The 21,926-nt window shown below is 46.7% G+C and overlaps 3 protein-coding genes across 25 annotated transcripts in view; 1 reads left to right on the top strand and 2 right to left on the bottom strand.

Annotated features, from left to right (window-relative positions):
* ALG5 (ALG5 dolichyl-phosphate beta-glucosyltransferase) overlaps positions 1-11,750 on the bottom strand; it is a 30,200-nt gene extending 18,450 nt beyond the window's left edge. Inside the window, exons 1-5 of the mRNA XM_075562942.1 lie at positions 11,617-11,750; positions 10,164-10,335; positions 8,931-8,977; positions 6,596-6,664; positions 1,732-1,824 (exon numbers count right to left, since the gene is read on the bottom strand). Coding sequence (XP_075419057.1) covers positions 1,732-1,824; positions 6,596-6,664; positions 8,931-8,977; positions 10,164-10,335; positions 11,617-11,682 — 447 coding nt within the window. The 5' untranslated portion in view covers positions 11,683-11,750. The remainder of the gene's footprint in view (positions 1-1,731; positions 1,825-6,595; positions 6,665-8,930; positions 8,978-10,163; positions 10,336-11,616) is intronic.
* A 1,666-nt stretch (positions 11,751-13,416) lies between these two features.
* EXOSC8 (exosome component 8) lies at positions 13,417-20,510 on the top strand. The gene is made up of 10 exons (XM_075562940.1): positions 13,417-14,190; positions 14,289-14,352; positions 14,865-14,938; positions 16,535-16,580; positions 17,208-17,313; positions 17,394-17,439; positions 18,123-18,219; positions 19,291-19,411; positions 19,595-19,701; positions 20,019-20,510. Exons 1-10 carry the CDS (start codon positions 14,110-14,112, stop codon positions 20,132-20,134), a joined length of 858 nt encoding a protein of 285 aa, XP_075419055.1. The 5' UTR covers positions 13,417-14,109; the 3' UTR covers positions 20,135-20,510.
* The window catches only part of SUPT20H (SPT20 homolog, SAGA complex component), a 54,705-nt gene continuing 53,081 nt past the window's right edge, over positions 20,303-21,926 (bottom strand). For 16 of the 23 annotated variants that reach the window (XM_075562933.1, XM_075562927.1, XM_075562939.1 and 13 more), the window contains 2 exons: positions 21,419-21,522; positions 20,303-20,623 (listed from right to left, as the gene is read on the bottom strand). In XM_075562933.1, the coding sequence (XP_075419048.1) occupies positions 20,492-20,623; positions 21,419-21,522 (236 nt within the window). In that variant the 3' untranslated portion in view covers positions 20,303-20,491. The remainder of the gene's footprint in view (positions 20,624-21,418; positions 21,523-21,926) is intronic. The other 7 variants (XM_075562935.1, XM_075562929.1, XM_075562937.1 and 4 more) reach the window with 3 other exon arrangements.

The raw sequence follows: 21,926 nt of genomic DNA, 5'->3' as shown, positions 1-21,926 counted from the left end.
CCATAGGACAGTGCAGGACCGGCCGTTGGGGTTTCTGAGGCTGCAATCTGCAGCCTTATCGCCTCAAGACACCACCAGCAGTGTCCGCATCCCGGCTTGTTCTTTCATAACCTTGCGCCTCTGCTCTTGTTCCTCCTCGGTCAATCTCCGTACGTGTTTTGCCTGGATAATCCCTATTCTCTATGAAGACTCGGTCAGCATTGGTCTCCTCTAGGAAGTCTTGACTGGTTGTCCCAAGCTGAGTATGATGCCAACACTCTGTACACAACTTCTCGAGCTGAGCCTCGAGATGCAGCGAGCGCATCATTGGCCCTCTCTTAAGCAGAGCCCCTTTCTTTAGTTGGCCGCATGCTACCTGTTCCTTGAGACTGTGGACTCCATAGGGGCTGAAACATGTCAGGTTCACCTTAGATCTCACGGCCGGGCTTAGCACCGTGCCTTCCATGGGAAAAACTTAATAAGCAGAAGCACTTCATCAGCTGCAAGAACATCACTCTCAATAAAGGCGTCTCAAAGACACATACAGCAAAGTGGTAACATTTTAAATATGTGATTAAGATACACACAAATATATTTTCCACATGAATATAATGGCATAGTACATTACACATATACACATATAGCTGAAGGTCGCAGTCATATGTATGTGCGGATGTATGATTATTATTCAAAATATTCTCAAAATGCTGATACTTGATTAGCCAACTGTAGGATATATGAAGGGGTAAAAATAACCGGAATTGTGCTGGGTAGAGTGGAGCTGTCATAGTACACATTCTTCCTCACTAGGCAAGCAGTAAGCAACTCCGCTCTGAGTCAGTGCCCCCGACGGCATCGCCTGGGAAGGTTCTCTCTGGTCACATGAATTTTTTCGTAAAAGTAGTTTTGCTTGAACCTGGTTTACTATGATGGCCAATTTAAGAGCACAGCATGTGGCTATGAAATTTTGTTTCCCGCTTGGGGAAAAATGCCGGAGAAACTGTTGTGAAGCTAAACACAGCTTACACGGGCAGCGCTATGGGAGAAACTCCATGTACAAGTGGTTTGCTCCTTTCAAAAAATGGTGAAATGCTGATCGATGACAAACTTTGTTCTGGACATCCGTCAACTTCCCCAACAGAAATGCTGACTCAGTGCATTTGGAGTTCCTGTTACCAGGCCAGACTGTTGTTCATCAAGCTGTCTATTTAGAGGTTCTGAAAAGATAGTGCAACTGAATGCGACAAAAAAGGCCAGATTTGTGACAGACGGGGGACTGGTTTTGCCACCATGACAATGCACCTGCTCACAGTCATCTCAGTGTGCCAGTTTTTGGCAACAACAACAACAACAACCGCAAACAGTACTCCTCTCTTGCCCCACGCACCTTACTCCCCTGACCTCACTTTACGCGACTTCTTTTTGTTTCCGCAAATAGAGGGACATGAAAGGACAGTGATTTAACGAAGTAGAAGAGGTGAAGAAAAAATGAGGGAGGTGCTGCCAGCCATCCAAACAGATGAGTTTGAAAAAATGCTTCCAAGAATGGAATCGCAGATTTGACAAATAAATTAATTGTAATGGACAGTACTTTGAAGGTGATTTTTTTTGGGGTAAAAAATTTAAGTACATAGCTTTGAAAAAGATATCTAGTGTATGTTGGGTACCCCCTCGTATATATTTTACAGTCTACAAAAGAGGTGATTCAGGGGCCCTTGTGTTTTAGGTAAGGCTGGTTAAAATATGTCTTACCGTCCTAACGGCTCCACCTTTCCCGCGATTCGTCACCAGCCTTATCACCCGCACTCTGTCACTGCCGTACTCCTGGCAGTACCTAAACGCCACCTGTTGAAAGAAAGGCAGAGTAAAATGAAGTGGGTGCCAAGGGAGTTCTAGAAACTGTGCTTCCTACTTTGGTGGAAAACCCTGCTGTGCCGGTGTACCCTTTCCCGTGGTACCATGCCCTCTGCGTGACCTGTGGCCTAGAGCAGCCGGGGAATCCCCAAGCAGGCCTGACATGGATCCAGCAGAGGAGGAACCACCGGAACAGAGTGATCAGCTTCTTTCCTCGACCCTCCTACCTGAGTGACCGCGCTGCTAGAAAATGAGAAAGTGCACGTGCTCACACACCTGCATGATCCAATGCCACTTAACGTGACTACTTGTCTGACCGGCAGGCTGCCTTCTTCCCCAGGGAGGCGGTCCAGCCCCTGGACTCCCTTTCTCCCAAACCTTCCTCTCAGCAGCTACCGACCGGGCCATTCATCACTCATTCTTTCCTTCCCAGTCTTCCACCTGTGCGCCGGGCTGCCTCCTCGGCCACACACTCCCCCAGCCCTGCAAAGCCCACCTCGCACTTCACTAGTGCCCCAGGAACGGCCTCTTCCCAGGGAGGGCATGGCGGGGAGGATGGGGGAACGGGGAGCTAGCCACGAGGAGTAACCAGAAGAAAATGCTCTTGGGTTGATGGCGGTGATGGCACAGATCTTCGTAACATGGCTGGGCAACTAAGTTGCATAACGTAATGCCTATGCCAATAAAACTACTTGTGAAATCGCTGGGCAACGACAACCCATGCTTGCCACTTACCTCTCCGCACCCCCAGCCGTCTTGTTTCTCAACTCAGGGCCACGTGGCTCACCTCAATTTCCACTCACGGTCTCTCTCCCTTTGACCATCAATGCTAAATGCAACGGTCTCTGTTCATTAGTGTTTGCCCTCCGTCCCCAACGCTTCCTTTTCAATTAGCATCACTGCCTCCTCTTCCTCAGTTTGCTCCTTGGGCACTGGCACCCCAGGAAATAGCAGAGAGTGTGTGTGAGGGAGCCAAGGACTGGCCCCGGGTGGGGGGCAGCCACCAAAAGGGCCCCCCACAGTTCCCACGTCACCATCCTCAGCTGACAGCCTCCAGGCGCACCACCACCCCAGCCACTTCTGAGCCGTGCGTCACCAGTGAGGGGGTCCTGAAAGCAACCTGGACAAAAGCAGGTGTCAGCCAGGTGGTGGAGCTGCCAGGAGGCGTGCATCGAGCAGGACCTGAGCGCCCCCAGGGCTGGGGTGTGCCTGCCAGGTCCTACTGGAGGCCAGCACGGGAACGGAATCTCACTAACGTAACCCATTGCAACAGTTTTCTCTGTCGGCTTCCCGGTGAACTTCATCCACACAATAAACGAAGAAGTAGACAACAAAAGTTAAAACACCAACGCAGATATAACCCCATAGCAAGGGCAGCCCTTTGAAGCTTCAGTGTGACGTACACAGCAGGAGCCACTGTGTGGCTTTAATTACTATTTATGTTATGTGCTGATCAATCTTCTTGGTCCACCTGTAACCCAGGCTTTTCTCAGTAGTACCCGAGAGTAGATTCTCAGTCACTCCCTCATCCTGCTCATTCCACGACTGGGCTTCAGGAAGTCCGTGTCAAAGTGGCTTAAAGAACGGAATTGCCCCACTTCTTAGGAGCCCGATGGCGTATTCCTCACTGCAGTGAACGGCACCCTCCTCCGCCAGGCTGAGAAGCATCGCCTGTTTGCCCATGTCAGCAGCAGTCACAGCTGGCCAGCTACTGAGACTTGCCAAATCCATCTCTAAAATGCCTGGTGGCATCGTCATATCCGACCAACCCTGTGGGCCTCCTATCTCTATCCTGACTCTCAAATTCATCCCCCGGCATTATAAAAGCACTATTCTAATCTGAAAATTTTAATGGTCCCCTTAGTTTAAACCCTTTCAATAACAATTAACTGCTTATAAATATCACACGGGTTCCTTATCAAGGCAGACGTGGCCCTTACCTAACTTTCCTCACCCCAGTGCCTGATGCTGCCCTACTAAAAGCAAACCCAACCCACTGGTATTGTGCTGATTCTGACTCACATGATCCTATGACATAAGGTGTGTGGGAGGGGATGCGTCTTTATGGGAGCTGATAGCTCCATCTTTCCCCCAGGAGTGGCTGCTGGGTTTGAACCACTGACCTTGGGGTTAGCAGTTCAATGCTCACTGACAGCACTATTAGTCCCTTGTTTAATAAGCAACATGCGAGGCAGCCAGAACACATCATGTACACACATGGCTAGGCTTTCTCTCACCAGTCTGGGACACAAGCTCACAGCTGCTCGGGACGCGTCTATCCAAACATCGGTGGAGGTGTTGATGGTGTGTTCTCAAATGGCACAAGGCTCCAAACCAGGAAGACCAGGCTCTGTACAAGTAGTTGACTCCAGCTTCAGAGAAGCGTATGTTGAAGCCACGCCTCCATGGAATACCCGGATATCGAAGTTTAACAAGGTGCCCTTCGGACAGGGACACTCTGGCAGCTGTCACCTCCCCATCTAGTGTATGTTTAGTTCAGATCAGATCTGTTTGTTCAGGGTGGAAGAAATGTGCCTGTGCACTTTCAGAACACACAGGTATTGTTTATGTTGCACGTACATTTGGCCCTCTCAGTCCATAAACTACTTAGGAACAAGGATTACATCTAAAGACCTTCTCACACTTCTCCGAGTGCAAGACATAGAATGTGCCCTGGGGACACTGCAAGGCATAACTATGCTTTAAAACCGAATCCACAAATCCTCAACTTAGGAGTTAGTTTCTGATTTTACTGAAAATCAATACTAATATGATTTCGAGCTTTCTGCTTCTCCCATCTTTGGAAGTTGTCGGGACAACTGCCCAGCTCCCAGTCCCTGCTACCTAACCCGCTGTGCACCAAGGGGCCCTGGAGCCTTCCAGAACATACTATTATGCACAGGCCCAAAGTGCTTTTCCACAGCTAAGGTGAGGCTGCGTCTGGGCTCCCAGCAGCAGGTGGGCTCTTCCTAGGCTCGCCCCTTCATACTTAACAACGCCTGAAATATGTTGTGTTCATAGCTTTCGTGTCACACTCCCATCCGAAGGGCAGCCTTCACCTTCCTTAAGGCAGGACCCACCAACTTTTAGGTCTCTAGACCTTTGTTTGTACTGTTTGCTTTTTTTAAAAAACACAATCTGAGCATACTCCTCTCCATGTTCCAAGTCACAACCATGCCAAACGGTTTAACTCCAGTTACTTCCCGTTCTCTCCAAGGCTGCAGAACGTCTGATTTGGGGCTCCTTGTCACCTACAGGGCAGTGTCTGTGGGCCTGGTGCACGGCAAAGGGACAGGCTGTTGTGTCTGAACACAGCTCCTCATAGAAACGACTGATCACTAATCAAGCAAACAGATACTTCCCTACTGATTTAATTTATGGCCCACTACAGGAACCCTGGCTGTGCGGTGTGACATGCGTTGGGTTGCTAACTGCAAGGTTTGAGTTCAAAACCACCAGTGGCTCCATTATAGAAAGACGCGGCTTTCTACTCCTGTAAAGAGTTAAAGCTCTAGAAACCCGTAGGGGCATTTCTACCCTGTCCTGGAGGTTCACTAAGTGTTGGAATTGATGCAATGGCAGAGAGTATAGGTCCCCAGAAGCCCTGGTGGAGCTGTCAGGGAGGCAGTGAACAGCTAACCACAGGGTCAGTGGTTCGAACCCACCATCCACTTCACGGGCGAAAGAGGAGACTATTTGTTTTGGTATGGAGCCTCAGAAACTGCACAGGGTCGCTGTGAATCAGAGCCCACTCCAGGGCCTTGGGTTTTGGTTGAGCGGTCCCTGGGAGGGATCCTGCTGGCACAGTGGTTAAAAAGACTTCTGCTAAGCAAGAGGCCAGTGGGTTGAAGCACCAGCTGCTTTGCCCACAGAGACCTTGGACACCCCATAGGCTGCTGAGTCAGAACAGACTCAGTGGTAACGGGTTTGCTTTGGGGGCTGTATAATTTCCAGGCTATTGGTGTAATGGCATCATGAACCTAAAAGCTGGCTGTCTCTACCTACCCACCCACAGCACCGAGGAGGCGGCCTGGGGATTAGCCTCCTCAGGGGCGGCGCAGTCCTGCTCTGTCACATGTGGAAATACCAGGAGTCAGGTGCTCACCTGGCAGCAATGGCTTTTTGTCTTGTTTTGTTTAATATTGCTGTTTAGCAAGAACATCTCCTGTCGCAGAGGCAGACAGGATGTCATAGAAGCACAGTGAGGCTTCACTAATTGTATATACAAGCCAATGGTTAGAGAGCAGGTCATCTGGGACAAGGACATCGATGCACGTGGCACAGCAGTGAGAAGTCCAGAAAGGTAGGGATGGGTGGGGACACTGCTCCCCCCGAGTCAACCTAGACGGGGGCCATGCCAAAGGACATACCTGATACCCAGTGGCAGATATGAAGGCCTCTTCCTATGTGCATGACTGCTTTAGAAACTGTAAGGCAAGGTGGAGCATAAAGAAAGGGATTATGCTTAGAAAAAGGAATGTGACAAATTGCTAGGTAAAGAGGTTTCCCTAAGGGGCTAAGGTCAACAGCTAATGTGTATGCTTTGTCTTGATCTGGTGACTTACGAGCTTGCCTAGCCTGGCGGAGACAAACGTCCCATAAGTGAGCTAAGTCTGCACTTTCCACTACCCCGTGCTGCAACAACAGAGTGCAAGACACAGCTACAACTAGGCGTCCCCTAGCGAGCAGAAAGAGATTTCACATTCGCGACAATATTCTCTTTGGCCTACCACCTGGCAATTCTCCAAGTAAGTTTATTTACCTTTGAAGTCTGGTCTTTACTTCCGTCGTCCACAACTATCACCTCGTAAGTGAACTTAGGATCTTGTTTCTGCAAGAAAAAAACACAACAGTACAATTTGGTAGATTGCACCTAACAGTTAGAAATAAACTTTACTTTCTTTCTTTATTAACAGTGCTCCTGGGACATAATCCACATAATATTCAATAGTGCAGTCACATCCAGACGAGTCGTTTCAGGGGCTCGAGTGGGAAGAGAAAGCTATGAAAATGATGATGGCGGCGTAGGTGCAGATGCGCTTGACACACTGCAGGAATGTATGGAGTGTGATGAGCCCCAATAAAAGTATTAAAAAAAGAGCTGTAAGAGCCCCCAATAAAATGATCTTTAAAAATAAATATTAAAAATAAGGGTTGTACAACCGTTAAGGACTAAATTTTTAAATGAATGTAAGAAACACGCGTCATTTTAGTATCGATGCATGTAAATACGAAGCTAACTGAAACTGCACACACAAAACAGAAAGGTCAGGAGAGGTGGTGGGCAGGGCTGAGTAGCAAATACAGACTCCACCTCTGTGCGGGCTCACCCTTGCCCTCAGCTGGGGCGGATTTGAAGTCCATCCTGGCTTACAATCTTGCAATCAGTTAACTTTTGGGGACCAATTTTCATGTCTTTCAAAAAGGGAACTAAAAATGTAGTTACTGTGACCAGTGTGGAAATTACACTTAATAGGAAAAGCAGAAATCCCACAAAGAACCCCATTCTCATCCTCTCCTTAATTTCTGGTCTGTACTACATCCGGTCCGTTTCACACCCTGACCGTGCGGATCTTGTCAGCTGGCAGGGTCTGGCCCGGTTAGCACTCGCACGTTGTCGTTGTGAGGTTCTCTCAAGTCAGTTCTGGCTCACACTGACTCCGTGTACTGCCAAACCAAGACACCGCTCGGTCCTGCGCCATGCTCACCTCCACTGTGGCGTCAGTGCGTCCCATCTCGAGGACCTTCCTATTTTTTGCTGTCCCTCAATTTTCCCAACCAAGATGTCCTTCTCTGGGGGCTGGTCCCTCCGGATAACACATCTAAAGTATGGGAGAGGCCACCTCGCCGTCCTTGGTACTGAAGGGCATTCTAGCAGTGCTTCAACACAGATGTTTGTTCTTTTGGCAGTTAATGGGACCTTCAATATTCTTCGGTCTTCCTATTCAATACCCAACATTCACATGCATTTGAGAGCTCCAATTCTAGTGAATGAGGAGCCCTGGTGGAGTAGTGGCTAAGTGTCGGGCTGCTAACCATAAGGTCAGTAGTTCAAAACCACCAGTTGCTCCTTGGGAGTACAGAGTTACCGTCTCGGAAACTCAGGGCCATTTCCACCCTCTCCTTCAGGGTCACTGTCTATGAGTCAGAATCGACTCAATGGCAGTGAAGATTTTTTTTCCCCACGAATCTTCTGCCTTTCCCTTACATACACAAAACCCAAATTAAAATAACTCAAATCACAAGCCATTTTCTAAAAAGCAGCAGCCACGAAGCTTACCTCGCTGCTAAATCCCACAAGGATATGCCAACAGCAGCAGACGCTACAAAGGTGGGGCCCCTGTGAGTTACTTTTCTCTTTACATCAGAAAGAAGAGAAAATACCTGAGGGGGATTTCTTGAGAAAAATAAACACAAAACCATTCCATTCTAATTAAAGGATACACTTTCTCTTAAAAGTTTTGAGAATGATGAGGGCAATGAATGTACAAATGTGCTTTACACAATTGATGTTTGTATGGATCGAGATGGGTGGTGTAGGGGAAGAGGCCATTATATTTTATGCCATTATATTTTAATTCATTTTTTCTACACTTTAAAAATCCCCTCATATTATACTTAACCTTAAATAATACATTGTTTAAGGGTATTTTAAAAATATTATATGCTATCTATGTAAAAAAAGAGAGAAAATGTTTTGAAACCGACTGTGGTAGCAATTGTACAATACTGTTTTATGTGATTGATGGAATGCTATGATATACGTAAGAGCTCCCAATAAAATATTTAAAATACATAAATTAAAAAAAAAGTAGCAAGACTTAAAAACAGCATTACATCATCACACTAAGCCTGCAGATACAAGCAGTCTCTCCCTCAGGTCAGAGAGAACAGCAAGCGTCAGGGAGAAATCTCATTTTCTGTTTTGCTCTGGGGTCATGCTGGGCTCCCTTGCTAAAAGCTGCTGGCCGGCCACGACCTGAGCAGGCTGGTGTCGCAGCGGCTGGAATCGCCCATGCTTCTTGCACTGGGAATTCTCGGGGTGACTGGGTCTAGCTTTCATCGGAGTTGCCCCAAGTAAAGAGTGAACACAGTACCTGTCTCTTCTCGAGATAGCCGAGAGCTTCATCCATCATCACAGGCACTGAAAGAACAAACCATTAACATAAAGCACTTCTGGAGACCAAGTCCCTCAGCCCCGGCGTGCCCAGTTTGTGAAAGGGAAATGTCTGAACAACCTATCGTGCGCCTTTGTTATCCACCTCAGCAGTGAACCCCATCTGGATCGCCTTCTGTCTCTGTTCCCATCGTGCTTGTTGCTTTTCTCCAGCACGTAAATCTGACTTCCTCTTGCCCTGCCCCTGCTCAGGAGCCCTGGTGGGTAGTGGGTTGTGTGTTGGGTTGCTGCCAGCAACGTCAGCAGCTCGAACCCACCAGCTGCTCCTTGGGCTCTTCCTGTAAAGTTACCCACAGGGGCACATCTCCCTGCCCTAACGGGCGGGTTGATAGAGTCGGAATTGACCCGAGGGCAGGAGAGTTTGATTCGACTTGCTCCCATTTCTGATGGCTCACATTCCTTTCCCCTTCTGAGCCACAACAGCCACCAACTAGGCCTCCTACTGTGACGCACACTACTCATGCTCTGGCAAAAAAAAAAACAAAGTAAAGCCCAACACTTTTACATTTTCTTTTCTCTCCAACTTACTCCCTGCCTGTGACAAGTAGGTTTATTGTGCCAAACTGGCCAATAAGCACACGTGGGGTTAATAAGATCACAGTTTGATTGGAGGGCAAAGAGATACATGGCTTGGCAAGCCCCACCTCTCTCTTGCTCTCTGGTGATCGGACAGGTGTGTGACTGCCTGAGTTAGTTCTCTGCCTCAACTTGCGAGCTACACTATCTGTGGGACACCCAACCCATGGAGTGTGTTGCTAGGGCTTGAGGTTCCTTCGAGACCTGCTTCGCCATGCTGCTGATGTGTACATTGCTTGAGCTGGGGACTATTGGACCTGCCATCTTGCTGTCTATTGGTGACCTGCCCTGCTGTTTTCTGCCTGTGGCCAGACTGCCTGCATCGCTCTACGCAAGACTCAGCTGTCTGTTTCCTTGATCTTGGGTCAGCAGCCCTTGTGAGTTGAAGGACTTCCAAAAAATTAACTGTTTCATGGAAGTGAGTTGAACTGAGCCCTCTGTACTGTTGTGTGGACTAATTAGCTGTCATATTCCTTCGTGCTATATCTATCTAGCAATAAAATCATAAGTGTCCTGGTTTTGTTTCTCTAGAGAACCCCCGTCTAACACACTGCCCAACAAATCAAATGGTGCGTACACCGTTTCTCTTCATGGTAGGAAGGCACGACAACAGAAAGCTGCTTGGTAGGGGCGTCCAATAAGCTGGGCAGCGGTTCCTTCTGGCCTCTGGCATTCAAGAAGAACTTCTCGTCTTCGTGTTGATGAAGGCGCGGCACTTTCGTCGCAGTTATAAATGCAACAAAGGAAATCTATAAGCGGACATATGAAAATGAAGTTAAGTACCACTGACCCCCCTTTTGTCAGTATACATCACTTATATAATTTTGGGAACGGAACACCTACTCTCTGGAGTCCCTAGGTGGTTACTGCACTCAGCTGCCAATTGTTAAGACCACAGGTTTCGCTCCAGCCAAAGGCAACTTGGAAGAAAGGGCTGGCACTCTTCTACTGCAAACTCGGCAGTGCACAGTTCCAGTCTCACACATTTCGGGGGGGTTGGGGGAAGGGAAGGAAGTCAGAACCGCCTTAAGAACTGGCTGCACTTTGTTCTCTAGATCCTTAAAAATGGTGCACACTCTTAAACTAGAATGCACTCAGAAGCCCACAGCAGTCCTTACCCCGTCAGTTCCTGTGACACTGGTGGGCACGGAGCTGCTTAGTCTCTTTCCATCGGCCATTCCCCAAGCCCCAGGCTTGTCCTTGACCTCATAAAGAACAGCCAATGCCAGATGCCCAGGGGTCCCTCAGCCCTCACCCTCAGTGTGTGCATAAGTACACACACACAAACACACACACACCCTAGCAGAGCTGTGTAAACTGCTAAAATAAATGTCAAGCGATCAACTTCTCTCCATGGACTAGCCAGACAGCAACCTCAACCGCAGTGAGCAAGAGTTCACAAGGCATTTCCCCACTACTTAGGGACCAGCAAGTGTTTCAAATGCGTTTGCCCAAAAGGAAAAAAAACCCGGGTCTGATTGTTACTATGTTGCCCCCTGGGAGGCAGGGTAAAGTCGGTTAATCCCGAGAAAGCCCAGACACCTGTTAACCTGCAGGGCCTAGGACTCATCTCTGCCCACTCGAGACCCCTCGTGGGTCTTCTGGACCCCGACTTATTTAACCCGTAGGGGTGGCTCGTTGCAATGCGTCGTCATCACTTTTTATTTGCTCAAGCACACCAGCAGAGAAGGGAGTCCGGGACCAGAGCCTGCCCGGGCGGTGTCAGCACTAGACAGGGGCCGAACACATGCGAACCCACAGGGCGGAGGGGCGAGGGTCGTGGGGAGTGCGCGTGGCGGGGACGACAGGCCGGTGGGTGCGTGCACTGTGATCGAAGGCACAGGCTCTGCATCAGACACGCAGAGTCCCCCAAGCAGAAGGAAAGCCTCCGAAGGCGGGGTCAAAGAATTCTGGAATCAGGGTTGGGAGGAAGCGCGGGCAGTGCCGTCGGCGGAGGGGCTGCTCGCAGAGCCAGTCTCAAGCCGAGTGGGGAGCCCGGGCTCGCGTGGGCGCCCACCCCGTGTCCTCACCAGTATCAGGGCTGCGGCCGCCAGCGCCACGCCGAGCCCCAGCAGCTGCAGCAGGAGCGGCGCCATCCTCCATGCCGGGCCGCCCTATCCCGCCCCTACACACACGCGGAAGCGCGGCGCGGGCCCGCCTCCCGCCGCCAGAGAGGCCGCGCCGCCCGCGCCTAGAGAGGCCGCGCCGCAGCGCCTGTCCGGCCGCCGCCCACAGCGCCCCCGCGCGGCGCCGCCAGGAAGGCGCAGCCTCTGCGAGAGGCGCTCCCTCCCAGGTGGCTCCTTGGGTGGGTGGATCCCCCGTTTACACTTGCATTTTCGATAAACCACCCAAGCTCCAACTCGCTGCCATCGTTTGATGCCGGCTCATAGCGACCCTCTAGGATAGTGTAGAGCGGTCTCTGTGGACTTCCAAGATAGTGTGAACTCTTTATGGGAGTGGAAAGCATTGTTTTTCTCCCGCAGGTGGTAGAAACTCTCCTGTTGGGTGGTTTCAAACGGCTGAGCTTGAGGTTAGCTTAAGGTGACTAGATGTCCCGATTAAAAAAAAAATTTCCTGCGTTCCCGCAGCGTTTTAAAAAAGTCTCGATATTTGGAAAGAATGCATGACAAGCTAGGGTAGACAGTTTACGGCCGCCATGTGGCTATTTCGCCATGATATGAGTTTTATCAGTGGTGTCCCGCTTTACCAATGTTAAAAGCTGCCCAAGAAACGTTTACTACCACCGAGTCAGTACTGACTCATAGCGACCCTATGGGACAAGGTAGAACTGACCCTTTGAGTTTCCCGAGGCAGTAACTTTTAAAACATTTCTATGGTTTTTTTTTTGAGGCTGTGACTCTTAATGGGAGTAGAAAGTCATCTTTCTCTTGATAGTGGGCCAGTGATTCCTAACTGGCGACCCTGCGGATCGCAGCTAAACGTGTTACCACTATGACACCAGGGCTCCTTAATAGCAGCCCAACATGATGGTTTATGCAAGCAGTATTTTCTGCATGTTTTTGTTACGTTCATTTTCGTAGTGAACCGTTGCTCAAGGAATCCCTGCCGGGTCCTGTACCCTGTTCACAATGGGTATGTTGGAGCCCATTGCTGCAGTCACTGTGTCAACCCATCTCCTTGACGGTCTTTTTCATTTTCATTGACCCTCCATTAACAAAAAAAGGAACAAAAACCCAAATAGCAGATAGCTAAACTCTGGGCCATCGAGTAGAATACGACTCATAGAGACCCTGGAGGACAGGGTAGAACTGGCCCTGTGAGTTTCCGAGACTGCACACCATACGGAGTAGAAAGTATCCTGCACACCATACGGGAATAGAAAGTTTCGTCTTCCTCCTGCGGAGCTGGTGGTTTCCAACTACTGACATCTAGGTTAGCAGCCCAATATGTACCCACTACGCCACCAGGACCCCATGCTTTAATGTAAGTGTTATCCAGCATCTAACTGATGTTCGCATGGAACCGAGTGTCGCAGTGTGGAGGACCAGAGATGCTGGAATGGTGCTCGCTTCTTGGCGATACACTCGGCTACTAATTTCTTGGCTTCCCTCTGAGTTAGCAGCATTTTCTACAGATGCCGAATCTCCCTATTCGTCGGATTACATCAAAGGCAAGACAGACCTCAGGGGCGTCTGGCCGGGCAGGCCCCGGACCCTTCGCAGCGGCACTCAGCCTCGGGGGCGCCCGGGGCGCAGTCGGCAGCGGAGGCGGCTGGGCGAGCGCGCATGCGCGAGGGCGGTGCCGTCGGGAGCTGGCTGGGGGAGAGCGCATGCGCGCGGGAAGATGGCGGCCGGGTTCAAGTGAGTGTTGGCGGGACGCCGCGGGCCGGAGTTTTGCGTCCTGGGAGATGTTCCTCACAGGCTTGGGTGTGGGTTCCCTTTAACGTGTGTGCCACGCGTCGCCCACCAGGGTCCCACAGACGCCTGGGTGGCGGCAGAGGAGTGGGGCCTTCTCGAGCGGACCGGCGGAGGAAGGGACGTGTGCGCTGCCCTGCACGTTGTGCCAGCGGCGCCGGGGGCGTGGACGGGCGGACCCCGGAGGCCGGCGGGAAGCGTACCCGCGTCCTCACGCCCCTCTCCATCCCCCTCCCCCTCCCCCTCCCCCTGGGGAGTCTCCAAAGCAGGGTGCCTCGTTCGCATGGTTTTAGTTAAGCGTTCGGTGCTGCGGGGGTGAAGGCAGCGGGTGCCCGAGAGCAAGGCTTTTAAGTGGGTGAAGTAAGTGGGCGCCAGAAGCCACAGCAGGCGAGTCGATGGCGGAGAACTGCTGCGTGGGTTTTGGGGAGTAGAGAGGCGCATCTTCTTCCGCAGAGCAGCCAGCCAACCTTCGAAAGAGGCCCACTCCTTTTGGGGACCTTGAGGGCAGCAGCACAGCGGGTAACCACGTAACCCACCGACTCTGGGCACTAACAGGTGGCGACCTAAACCTCAAGTTCCTCAAAGACACCTCGTTAGAAACTTTGGCAATTGCTGGGTCTCGGAATCTCTGCCATGGTGAAGATTTAGATGAACCACGTGACCTGCCATCATGTTTTTATGTTGTGTTTCAGAACTGTGGAGCCGCTGGAGTACTACAGGAGGTTTTTGGTGAGTAGTGGCACGTAAACATGGCCGAGTGTGCTTTCCTTGATTTTGTGAGATACATATTTGTGTTATGTTTTCACACAATTAAACGTGTCATTTAGAAGGAGAACTGCCGCCCTGATGGAAGAGAACTTGGTGAATTTAGGACCACCACTGTCAACATAGGTGAGGATATTCTGAGTTCTAAAATAGGAAGTTATTTTTATCAGTTTCTTTAAATTGTAGTTTTCTTAATGTTTGTGTGCTAGTTGAGACATTCTGTCATTTGTAAACTTTTATTTATAAGTATTATTTTAAGCTACTGCTGCCCTTTCTATTGGCAAATCCTTCATTTAAATTTCCTTTCTTCAAAACACGTTCAATATTTACTAATTTCATTTGTGGCAAATACAGAATTTCTGTTTCAGCTGTATGATATTCTCAAATTCTAGCCTATAAACCACTTATAGGTATTTCAGCCACATCCTACCACATAGATTTACAGCCTTTATAGATTTATAGCCTAGGGCTATAGTTTCATAAGCAACTGAAGGCTGCAGATGTATAGAAACCTGAAAATGTACCCAGCAAACCAAAGTAAATATTTAGGTTTAAGAAGTAATGTAATTATATAGCTATGTTTTTTTTTTCTTTTTAAATGAGCTTTTTTCATTTTTCCTCAATACATGTCTTTACAGGTTCAATTAGTACTGCAGATGGTTCGGCTTTGGTGAAGCTAGGAAATACTACAGTTATTTGTGGAATTAAAGCAGTAAGTTTACTATATCACATTGGTGTGCAGTGTCACAGTAACTCCACATATGTATTACATTGTAGCACACACAATTTTACAGAATTAGGCATCTAAATTTCCAATGCATAGTATTTATTTTTCATTTCCAAAGGGTTTCTGCTGAGTATTTGATAATAAGGTACTAAGTTAAATGCCTTAATTATAATTTATGAATATTTCTCAACTGTACTAAAATAAAAACCATTTTTAATCTCACTACTCTTCATTTTAAAAAATTGGCACAACGTTGCAAACTAAGAACTGCCTAGCAGCATTAGTGATGACTAAATCAGTTTGAAATGTAAAGAAGGTGTAGACTGGTTAAGAGCAAAGTGTGAAGAAGAAGCTCTGCCATGTACGAGTACCTGTTGTATTCTGGCCTGCTTGCTAGTTGTTTTTTAGCATTATTCCGTTTAACCCTCAGAACAATCATTTGAGGCAGTATTTCACTCTTTTACAGGTTCAGTAACGTATCCATGCACTGAAGTTCATAAACACAAATGTGGCTCCAAAGCCTCTGCTTTTTCACTGTACTCCACTTGGGGAAATTTGAATACTTACTTTTTGCCTGGTTGTGTGTGAGGATGTTAACACGTGTTGTCTCATGATGGTCCACTGGGCATTATTTCCATTTTACATTTGAGGAAGTTAGAAGGTAAATAACGCCTGAGATTTTTCATTTTTTCTTGATTATCTCAGACTAAAACACCAAACTCAATGCCACTTTGTTGATTGAGATGCAGTGACAGTATGGGGCTTTTTTCAGTGGTTCTCAAGTTTCCTAATGCCATGACTCTTAATACAGTTCCTCATGTGGTGACCCCCACCATAAATTTATTTTTGTTGCTACTTCATCACTGTAATTTTGCTACTGTTATGAATCGGGCGACCCCTGTGAAAGGGTCATTTGATCCTCCAAAGGCAGCGGTTCTTAACCTGTGGGTCTTGACCTTTCAGGGTTCAACGACCCTTTCACAGTGGTCACTCTGTTCATAACTGTAGTAAAGTTAGTTACGAAGTAGCAATGAAAAGAATTTTATGGTTGGAGGGGTCACCACAACATGATGAACTGTATTAAAGGGTGGCACCACTAGGAAGGTGGGAGAACCACTGCCCATGGGTTGTGACCCACATGTTGAGAACCGCTGGTCTGCCTGCTCTGTAGGATTTCTGAAGCTGTAAATGTCTAAGGCCATCTGTTTCTGGTTCGCAGCCCAATTGCTTAACCTACAGCATCACTAAAGATCCTTGATGATGAACCAGCACTTTAAAGTCGTCTGTGCCCGTATCCCTGGGATTAAATTCAGGTTGTTGGCTATGAAACCAGTAGAAGAGGGTAGAAGAGACGGCCAGTAATATTTTAAAATCTATCTCCAGGGAATGTTCATGAAAAACAGTGCAGTGTCATTAACCTTGCAGAACTCCTGGGGGGATTCAAGCTCCTGGCATGATTCCCCAAGCATAGTAGGCCTAGTGATGGTGATTTCTGAGGTCGGCCTTTGTAACTGACTGCTGAACTCTCCTCACAACATGTACTGGCTGCTTTCCATCGGAAACATTTGCTTACTTTCATAGGAATTTGCAGCACCACCAACAGATGCCCCTGATAAAGGATATGTAGGTAAGTCCATTGATTTTGTAATTTTAATACAAAATAACTTCAACAACACATTTAATACTGATGGTTCAGTCCTGGAAATTAAGCATTTGAGTTGAAGAACATCATTCTTAAGATTCACAAATATGCTAGCAGAATTCTACATAATAGCAAGAATCTGAAAATTTAACCATTAACTTAATAGGTCTGGTATGGAGAAACAAACTTTCATTTGGAAGGTAGCCATATGGGAGGTTTGTTTTAACTTACTACTGGTTTTGTGTTATACAGGCATTGTGTTTCAGCTATACCTGAAGGCATTTCAAGCTTTCCTGCTCCCACAAAGCACCTTTTATACAATTTCCCCCCCTACTCTTCAGAGGCCTGTTTTTAATAGTATAAACCATTCTAAGAAAGCCAAAAAGTTGGATATAAATAAAGGAGCTATACCCCATCTATGGGGTATTTTTAATGAAACCCAGAAAACTTGGGAAGACTTAGGGAGAATGGGCCTGCTTGTGGATGCTTTGTTGTTTTTATGTGAAAAATATTGCTATGCTGGAAGGCTTGTCCATGGGCAGTTGCCTTTGTTACAGAGGGTGGATAATGTAGGTTAACAGTCATTCATTGCATAGGGAATGTTTCTTTCAGTTCCTAACGTGGATCTGCCACCCCTGTGCTCACCGAGGTTTCGGTCTGGACCTCCTGGGGAAGACGCCCAAGTGGCTAGCCAGTTCATTGCAGATGTCATTGAAAAGTAAGATCCTTAGGATAAAAAAATGAACTCTCACTTATTGTTGTTTTGACTTTCATTTATTGTGCTGTCATTAAATCAAGTTCACAGATAATTCAGAAAGAGGACTTATGCATTTCTCAAGGAAAGGTGAGTAAAAAACAATGGGCTTTTTTGGGGGGGGAGGGGAAGGGGTGAGGCTGGGAGGAGTGAAGAGTTTTAAACCACTAAAGCTTGAAATGTGGATAATTACTATTTTTAAATGGCATTCAGTCAGAATGTCAGCTGTACTCAAACTGCGGCTCAGAAGGGGAAAAATTTTTTTTGGATTAGTTTATTTCCTCATTGAGGTGTATTTTAAGCTGCACGAGTTTTGTCCTCTGAGTTCTGATTATGCTAGTGTGCTCAGAGTTCACACAAAAACCCAAGTCACCCTGGAAACCTACAACTAGATGAGAACCTAGAGGTGTCTCCTTATTTGGTTTCATTAGCTCTGTACAATTTAAGACGTTTCATGTATTAAGAGTCCTCCTGTGAAAGTGCATCCTGAATCAGCTGGGACATTAAAAACCTTTCTTCCTTTGTTTGCTAAACCAGCAACCAGAAGTGGAATTCCACCTCCAGTGACAGCCCTATTGAGGGAAATTAGTGTCTGATCCCTGGGTAGTCAGGAGCTACGTTTGGTCAAACCTGGTTTTCCATTTTTAGGTAGAGCGGCTTTCTACTTGATGGTAAATCCTGGAAGTTGCTATTGTTTAGTTAACTGTTGTGTGACTCATAGGTAAGCAAGTAGCCTGTTCTTTCAGGATGCTGATTTGTGTACTGTATTATAGCTGGCTTGGGTTCTGTACTGCGATCTCCTTTGTCTGGACTATGATGGGAACATTTTGGACGCCTGCACGTTTGCTTTGTTAGCTGCTTTAAAAAATGGTAAGAAGCTTAAGCGGTAGTCTTTATACTAATGGATCAGATTTTGTGTGTGTATGTGTGTGAAAGAAACTTTGTATTACATTTGGCTCAAACTATAAGGACTTTGAGAAAATTTAGCTATCATTCAAGTCTGTTTACAGATTAATCAACATGGTATTAATGCAACTTTCCAAATGTACTTAGCAGTTTTGTGTTTAAATGAGTCCCCCATTGAGTTGCTCCATTGTTAGACCTACCTACTGGGTTACAACTTCAGCCCTCTCTGGGGTGGGGGAGCGCTGTGATGACGGCTGGGTGGTTGGGGAAGATTCTACAAGTAGTACCTGAGTTCTTTGCCTTATGTAATGTTACTTTAAAAAGTGGGTTTTTATTTTAAGGCCACAGGTATCCTCTAATAATAAATTTTCTTAATAGGGCAACTAATGTGACTGATGGGTTATGGTTAACAGTGACTGATGCATGCTCCCCTATTGCTGAAATGTAGTTGGGGAACATGGGAGGTCCAGACACTGAGCTTATGCACTAACCTGGTTCAAACCCATCCAGCCACTCTGCACAAGAATGAACTGCTTGTCAAGTGTACCCAAGAAAAGCCCATGGAGCAGTTTTCCCCTATAACAGGTGGTCCCTGAGCTGGCATCGCCTCTGGCACAGGGGTTGGTCTTAGGGGACTAATGGAGTGAGAAAAGCAAGGACGCAACTTGGAGTCCTGGCTCTACTGTCTATTTCTCATCGGTAAAATGGAGTAATAACTTACTTTATGAGAGAGAATGTTGATGACTAAATTCACCAGCTCAGTAAAAATGCTTTTTTAAGAGTACCTGGGATATAGAAAATAGTTGACTCTATTACCCATTAATAACTCATTTTGAGTTCTTCAGTTTCTAAAAGAGAACAGGTTTTAAGGCAGGGACTTCACATGATGTTTGGGGAAACTGTTCACATTTACTGTTTTCTTTATTCTAAGATTTTTTTGGTTTTGTTTTAGATGATTATTTCTGGGTGTCTCACTTGTCCCAGTGGGAGACTGACCAATGTATGTTCTACATTTGTGTGTCTGCCCCTTTCTAGTACAGCTGCCGGAAGTCACCATAAGTGAAGAAACTGCCTTAGCCAAAGTTAATTTAAAGAAGAGGAGCCATTTAAATATTAGACATTATCCAGTTGCAACTTCCTTTGCCATATTTGATGAGTAAGTTAATGAAATGTTTGGTCCTAACATGAAGAATCTCAGGTGTTTATTATCTTTTCTGATTTCCTGGCAGTTTTCTTTTAGTTCTTGTATGTTTTCAGAACTTAAGCTGAAACTGAGGCATTTTAGTATTAACATTTTTTTCATCCATAGAATGATTCATTTCTTTTCCTTTCTAAATAGCACTTTACTTATAGTTGACCCAACTGGAGAAGAGGAACATCTGGCCACCGGAGCCTTAACAATAGTGATGGATGAGGAGGGCAAACTGTGCAGTCTGCACAAACCAGGTACGTCCCGTTCTCTCCATGGCAGCCCTAAGTGTACTAGTTAAAACTGAGCAGCTTTTCTTAGGGAGGACCAAGTGGAACACGGGATGTGCCATTGTTCACACCTAGTTTCCTTTGCTCCCTCACATCCCTTACACGTCTTAAAAACAAGACCTTGCATTCTCAACAAGCCCCCTCTAACTTTGATACTGTTAGCCTTAAGACAATACCAGTGCTCTAGATTGTTCATTTTGCAGAATAACTCGCCCAGCATTGATCTTTTTACAAAGGTAGATAACTAAGAGGCTAAGTGTTGGTTCGATTAATTACCTTTGCAGGTGGGAGTGGACTGACTGGCACTAAACTGCAGGACTGCCTGAGCCGAGCAGTTACAAGACACAAAGAAGTGAAAAAACTGATGGATGAAGTAATTCAGAGTATGAAACCCAAGTAAACCACATCTTCCACACGTCTTGTAGAAATGGGATCTGTTAGCACTGTGCACCAGCCTTTGCATTCAGTATCAAACCACATTCTTGATGCTCCTTGTCTTCCGTAGGTCAGTCACGTGCAGGAAAACCATTTTTTTGAAAGGCAATGACTTAGGGAAAACCACCCTAGGTTCATTAAATCATTTCCCTGTTTATTTAAAAATCATAGGGTTGTGCTTCTATATAAAGTTTGTACATCTAGCAATGTAAAATACCAACATGTTAAAAAAAAACAAACCCAAAACCAAATGAAGTAAAAACTCAAAATACTTTTGATTCAATGCTCTTTTCAAAGAGGAAAAAAATAAATAATGCGAGACTCAGAATTTTGGAGTGGTTGGCGTGCCTCTCTTCATTTTACTTTCTGACTGGCTGCCGGTATGCCGATGTCGATGGAGCTGAGCCGTCTGTGCCGCCGCCATAGCCATTTGATGCTGCAAGAATCGCAACTGCTGCCAAGAGGAGGGGAGAGAAGCTACATTACATGTGGCCACATAGGGGAAGGTGCTTTTCCCGAGAGTGCCGAATCAAAGAGGGGAAGAGCCCCGCGGTAACAAGGGCAGTTGCACCACACGGAGGGAGACACCGTCAAACGGCACGAGTGGCACAGAAGCCTGCTAAGGGCTTTGTGTTCCCTGGCCCCAGTTCTCTAAGGCAGTAACTCAGCAACTTCAGTAACCATTCTGTGGTGTGATTCATGGCATCTTGAAACTACTCTGGATATCTGTAAGACAGTCATCGATAATGTGCTAATTTCATTTCCAAAAGTAAGTGAAGATAACATTATTCTAAATGTGCTGTTTACAAATAGGAACACTGGAATACTTGCCATGTTCTGCAGTCCAATTATTAAGAGGTAGACAGTTGGCACTTAGAGCTGTCTTCAAAATATATTGGAAACGAGAAAAACTGATTTGGTAATGTGCCACAAGTACTTCAAGACAGATTTTGCAGGAGAAAGAGAATATGGCATAAATCGTAAGAGATACTCTGCTCCAACTGACCAGTTAAAATGTCAGACTTTTAAATGAAATATGCGAAACTATCAGTTTACAGCTTAGTCTTAAAAATCAGTAAAACAAAAAGCAAAGTGTGAGGGGGACCTTAAAAGTTTGTGGGAAAGTTCCATGATCTCTTAATTCCATTCCCTCCCACAAACTTTTTGGTGAAACCCCTCATATACTGAGGAACTTGAGCCAAATCTGCTATCTTTAAAACAGTGTATGAGAGTGAAGTTGCTGGATTACTTGTATCTGCTGCTGCTGCTGGTGAAAGGCAGAGGAGAGCTGGAATCTCTGCTGAGGGAGGCTTTGCTCAGGTCTGTCCTCGGCAGAGCCAAGCTGAGACAACACTACAGAGAGGAGAAGGGGAAAGCAGGCCAGTCAGAAAGTCTGAAGGCTGTCAGGGTTAGAAAAGGACAACACAGAAAAATGAAACAGAAAAGTATGATATGTACTAAATCACAGACATTTCAGAGTTAATTTAGTACAGTCTTGTTAGTTGAATATCAATGATTACAGAACTCCTTGGACGGGGGAAAGGCAGAGAGCTCACATGTCCCAAAGCATGGTATCCCTCTCTTCTTGTGCCAGTAGAATGTGATGTTAGTGCTGCCTTGTCTTCAGTGAAATCAAACGACAAAAAGACACTGGTGGTAATCCAAACTACCACAAGGACAAACGGGTAAACCTGAATGCCGATGGGTGTGAGACCATGAGTGCACTTTCCAGCTGAGTGGGACTATATTTTAGAGAT

Source organism: Tenrec ecaudatus, chromosome 11 (assembly GCF_050624435.1).
Source record: "Tenrec ecaudatus isolate mTenEca1 chromosome 11, mTenEca1.hap1, whole genome shotgun sequence".
NCBI classification, from domain to species: domain Eukaryota; kingdom Metazoa; phylum Chordata; class Mammalia; order Afrosoricida; family Tenrecidae; genus Tenrec; species Tenrec ecaudatus.
The sequence above is the reverse complement of the archived record's forward strand: the minus strand, read 5'-3'. Positions and strand labels throughout refer to the sequence as shown.